The sequence below is a fragment of the Vidua macroura genome, chromosome 24 (genome assembly GCF_024509145.1).
Source record: "Vidua macroura isolate BioBank_ID:100142 chromosome 24, ASM2450914v1, whole genome shotgun sequence".
NCBI classification, from domain to species: domain Eukaryota; kingdom Metazoa; phylum Chordata; class Aves; order Passeriformes; family Viduidae; genus Vidua; species Vidua macroura.
The window spans coordinates 3,088,656-3,094,137 of record NC_071594.1 but is presented as its reverse complement, the minus strand read 5'-3'; the positions used below and the strand labels follow the sequence as shown (position 1 = coordinate 3,094,137).

General features: G+C 54.5%; 1 protein-coding gene across 1 annotated transcript; it reads left to right on the top strand.

Moving 5' to 3' along the window:
* Positions 1 to 2,440: 2,440 nt before the first annotated feature.
* KCNA3 (potassium voltage-gated channel subfamily A member 3) lies at positions 2,441 to 4,227 on the top strand. Its single transcript, XM_053997941.1, has one exon. The coding sequence runs from the start codon at positions 2,441 to 2,443 to the stop codon at positions 4,193 to 4,195; it is 1,755 nt and encodes a 584-aa protein (XP_053853916.1). The 3' UTR covers positions 4,196 to 4,227.
* Positions 4,228 to 5,482: the final 1,255 nt, after the last annotated feature.

Here is a 5,482-nt window from a genome sequence, read left to right as displayed (position 1 = left end):
GCCAGGAGGCCACGACGTGCTGGGGCCGCCAGCTCCGGGAGAAATCCCAGCGCGACTCCCGACCAAAGCTGCCGGAGCTCAAGGGTTAATGTCTGCTGCTGTGCTGCAGCTGTGGGGCACGGGCTTAATCCTGATACTCTTAAAGGAAAGGCTTTTCCAAGCAGCATCCCAAAGGTCTGTGGCTCTCTTGGTAATTCCTGATGGGTTTGCCCCTGACAGATGCAGAGTAAATTATTGCAATTATGGAAGTTACACCTTGTGCCTCGAGCCTTGTGTCCTCAATAAATGTTTATGGTTTGAGGCAGCCTCATTTGTTTGCCTTAAGCCAGACAACACTGATTTATTGGCAGAAGTCCTAGCAGGGAAAAGGGATGAGCCAGACAAGTTTTTAGCCGCCACACACATATATGTGGTAAAGGGATGATGGTTATTTCATTTTCATGAAAATAAAGCCTCAGACTTGTGTGTGAACTGTTGCTTACAGGATTTTTTCCCAACCTACAGTCAACAAGGGGAGCTCAAGAGTTAATGGTGCTTTGCTTCCTGCCTTGTCTGGGTTTTGGGATGGCTGGGAGATGCTGTGGGTTGGGAGGGAGGAGTAGATGCTCTCACTGGGAGCATGGTGCTGGTTAGCACCATGAACTGCTGCAGGAATGGTGGGGGAGCAACTTCCCAGCTCCCTCCTCCCAGGAGATCCACACCCTCAAGAAAAAGAGCTGTCAAAATTGGGGCTTAAAGCCAAGGATGGAGGTAGCAACAAGGGACTTGTGTCGAAGTCTGGGGTGGGGTGACATGGCCTGGAGACAACTCTCCTTGTGTGGGGGCATGGGTGAGCATCCACCTTTCCAGGCACACCTTGCTGGGACTCATTCCCTCAAGAATTCTCCTGGGTTTCTGGTGGCAGAGGGTGTTTCCCTCTGTCAGCAAAGAGGTCGGTGGGCTCAGCTCAGCCAGGCTCCATCCTCACTGTTCATCTGCCATTCAGAGTCTGAAGTCAGCTCTTGCACCAATATTTATTGTTGTTCCCTCCCCAGATCTGGGTATATTGGACAGCTTGTTTCTGATTTAAAGTATAAATAAGTTTGATCTTTTCATCTGTTGTTCCCCCTACCTTCTGGAGGCTGTGCTAGTTAAAAATAACTGGGTTGATGAGCTCAAGTGGGGATGGTGGAGGGGCTTTAACCTCCATCATGTTAGGACCACCCATCTGGCTCTGGAAGGGAACGTAGGCTCCCTCCTCTCCTCTCCTCTCCTCTCCTCTCCCTGGCCCTCATGGTCGAGCTCTTGGTCCAGTGCAAGGAGTCCCTGCCCATGGCAAGGACATAGAATGAGATGAGCTTTAAAGTCCCTTTCAACCCAAACCGTTCCATTACTTTTTCCCAACCTAGGAGCCCTCTGAATTGCCTAAACCCCCTTGGCACGTGGCTGGGCATTAAAGTGCTTCAGTTATTGCAGGGGGTTGGAAAAATGGGGCTCTGTTGAAGAGCTGGGAGTGCAGAGATCAGAGGTTGTCCCTGATGCACATCTCCTGGGGATGGGGTGTTTTCCAGCCCTGGGCTCCTGCAGAGGAGGTTTTTGCCTGAAAAAGACCCTTTTGCTCACAATTGAATATTTGCTTAAGAAGACCAATTGAAGAGAGAAAGAAAGAAAAAGAAATAGAAGGGTTTTGGCTTTCTTGATGGAAAGTCTGAAATGCAGGTTTGGGTTCAGCCTGGAACCTCCTTAGTAGAGGGCTGGCTCAGCTTTGCTTCTGGGTTTATTTTGGTGGGGGAAGCACACGCACACACACACGTGTGCACCCACACTCATGGACACACACACATGCACATGCTCTCCTAGACAGAGAAAAACAATCCCCAGCCTAACCCAGACGCTGATTCAAAACAACTGTTGGGTCTGGCCATGCTGTCGGCTTTCCACTGCCCACAGCCTCCCACCGTGTGAAACCGTAGCTGAAAACCAACAGGCAAACGCGAAAATTCAGAGTCAAAATTGCATTTCACCTGGGGAAGGGCAGAAGAACTCTTTCTAGGCAGCAGTTCTTCCAGGAAAAACCCCTCTTCCTGCTTGCAGCTCGCTGAGCAGCAAAGGATGCTCCCGAGAGGAGGCTGAAGCTCCTCGGCGCTGCCTGGGGGATGGATGGGGCTCCCCCAAGCAGGGGCACGGGAGGGGGTGCCCGCAGCTGGCGGGGGGCTGCGGGGCAGGGCCGGGGGGCTGGTGGGTGTCTCCGGGAGCGGTGACAGAGTGAGGCGGTGCCAGGGCTGGGGGCGGATTTTTTGAGAAGAGCCTCAGCTCTTCAGAGCAGCGGCAGCCGCTGGAGGAGTTGGGCGGCTGTTGCTCCCTCTCCGCCCGGAGGAGGAGGAAGAGGAGGAAGAAGAGGCTTCAGCTGCCGCCTCTCGGATCCCCCCTCCCCCCCCTTCCCCTTCCGCCCCACACCTTTATGGACGAGCGCCGGAGCTTGCTCTACTCTCCGGCCGCCTCCTCCGCCGGCCGGCAGCCGCGGGGCGGCTCGACCAGCAGCCACCACAACCTGGGCTACACCGAGCAGCTGCCCCCCGCCGCCCCCCAGCCGGGCCCCGAGCAGCAGGAGGAAGAGGGCGAAGAAGGGGAGGAAGGCAGCATGACCGTGGTGGGAGGCGGCGGCGGCGGAGACCCTTTGCTGGAGGAGCCTCAGCATCCTCCTGCGCTGCTCGGGGGGGACCGCTACGATCAGCCCCCGGCGCCGGCCGTGCCCGCCGGGCAGCCCGCGGACGCTGGGGAGCACGAGTGCTGCGAGCGCGTGGTGATCAACATCTCGGGGCTGCGCTTCGAGACCCAGCTCAAGACCCTGGCACAGTTCCCCGAGACGCTGCTGGGGGACCCCCGGAAGAGGATGCGCTACTTCGACCCCCTCCGCAATGAGTATTTTTTCGACCGTAACCGTCCCAGCTTCGACGCCATCCTCTACTACTACCAGTCGGGCGGGCGCATCCGGCGTCCCGTCAACGTCCCCATCGACATCTTCTCCGAGGAGATCCGCTTCTACCAGCTGGGGGAGGAGGCCATGGAGAAGTTTCGGGAGGACGAGGGTTTCATTCGGGAGGAGCAGCGGCCGCTTCCTGAGAAGGAGTTTCAGCGCCAGGTGTGGCTCCTCTTCGAGTACCCCGAGAGCTCTGGGCCGGCCCGAGGCATTGCCATTGTCTCTGTCCTGGTCATCCTTATCTCTATTGTCATCTTCTGTCTGGAGACCCTGCCTGAATTCAGGGATGACCATGACTATGAGGGAACTGGGGGAACCTTTGGGACAGGCGGCGGCCCTCTCCCACCTGATGTCTTCACCAACTCCTCATCCTCGCCTGCTTCCATGGTGTCATCCTTCACCGACCCTTTCTTTGTGGTGGAGACTTTGTGCATCATCTGGTTCTCCTTTGAGCTGCTGGTCCGTTTCTTTGCCTGCCCCAGCAAGGCCACCTTCTCCAAGAACATCATGAACATCATTGACATTGTGGCCATCATCCCCTACTTCATCACACTGGGCACGGAGCTGGCTGAGCGGCAAGGCAATGGCCAGCAAGCCATGTCCTTGGCCATCCTCAGAGTCATCCGCCTCGTCAGGGTCTTCCGCATCTTCAAGCTCTCCCGGCACTCCAAGGGGCTGCAGATCCTGGGGCAGACCCTCAAGGCCAGCATGAGGGAGCTGGGCTTGCTCATCTTCTTCCTCTTCATCGGCGTCATCCTCTTCTCCAGCGCCGTTTACTTCGCGGAAGCCGATGACCCCAGCTCGGGGTTCAGTAGCATCCCTGATGCCTTCTGGTGGGCCGTGGTCACCATGACCACCGTGGGCTACGGGGACATGCACCCCATCACCATTGGGGGCAAGATCGTGGGGTCTCTGTGCGCCATCGCGGGGGTGCTGACCATCGCGCTGCCCGTGCCCGTCATCGTCTCCAATTTCAACTATTTCTACCACCGGGAGACAGAAGGTGAGGAACAAGCCCAGTACATGCATGTCGGGAGCTGCCAGCACCTCTCGTCCAGCGAGGAGATGAAGAAGGCTCGCAGCAATTCCACCCTCAGCAAGTCCGAGTACATGGTGATTGAGGAAGGGGGGATCAATCACAGTGCATTCAAACAGGCTGCCTTTAAAGCAGGCAACTGCACAACCACAAACAATCCCAACTGCGTGAACATCAAAAAGATCTTTACAGATGTTTAAAACAAACCCAAACCAAACGAACAGCAACAAAATCTGAGGATGCGGTAAAACAATACCAATAATAATACCAATAATAATGCAAAGTGACTGTGTGTCGGTGTTGTGTGGAACATGCACCATCGTCGGTCCTGTGTGTGCCCTCGTTTTTATACCTTTATTTTTTTAGATCCTTCCTTTCTAAAGATCCAAAAGTAAAAGGATTTAAAATTCTCTGAAGAAGAGGACAACTAAAGGGTAAAGAGAAGGAAGATGAAGAAAAACCACACTCACTGTCAAAACAGGTGTTTGTTCTGCAACGTGTTGCAGAGCTGCTTTGCTTTTTGGGCTTTTGGGGAACCTCTTGCTTTGCTCCCGAATTTCCCCCTCTTTCCCTAAGGGCAGTGTGTAGCCAATCTCCCTTCCATCACATAAAATAACTTGTTGGATTAACAAACTCGGACTGGGTGGAGGAACGAGGGAAAAATGAGGCAGAGTGTACTGGGAGGGGGCTGGGAGGAAATAACCATTTAATTCTGCAGATAGTCTCTGTTACCACATCGTTAAATGATGCTTAATATTGAAACATGTGATGTGCCATTACGGGCACGTCCCAGATTCCCTTTTTCTCCCCACTAGATCATTTATGAAATTCTAATCTGGTCAGAGACCGAGTGCAATCAATGCTGATTTAAATAGAAAAAAAATTCCCTAAGCCTTCGTTTTCTATTCTGGATTCCCTTCCCTGTAACCTGATGGAATTATTTCCTCCAATGTCAAGTCTGTGGCCATGCAGCAGGGATGTGTGCAGCAGGAGGGAGAGACAGGCAGACTGGAATGTTTTCGGGAGCCGCCGGCGCAGGGAGCGATGTCGGCACGGAGCAGGATCCACGACGGGCTCCTTGCTATGGCTGGGAGCCTCCAACCCACCCAGCTGGAGACAAAGGGATATTTCCTCCTCATTTTGCAATGCCTTTGGAGGAGCTGCAGCCGCTTATCACCAGAAGATTAAAGTGGCGAACACGCCTTCCAGCGGAAGTCACTAATTCCGACCGGAGTGATGCAGTTGCCATGGTGACCATGGTTTCCTGGGAAACCCCCAAAGGTTGTCATGGCATCCCATCTCCCATCCCCCTTGGTCCTTGCTCTTCCCGCAAAAAGCCTTTCCAGATGGTTCCAGCTCCTCCATCCCACAGGACATCGTGGCTCTGCACCCCCTTCCTGGTTCCTGTCCCACTGCTCCTCCTGTGTGCCCAACAAACATCCACGGGCAATAAGCACCCCCAGATCCACCTGTCCCTCACCTTGGCA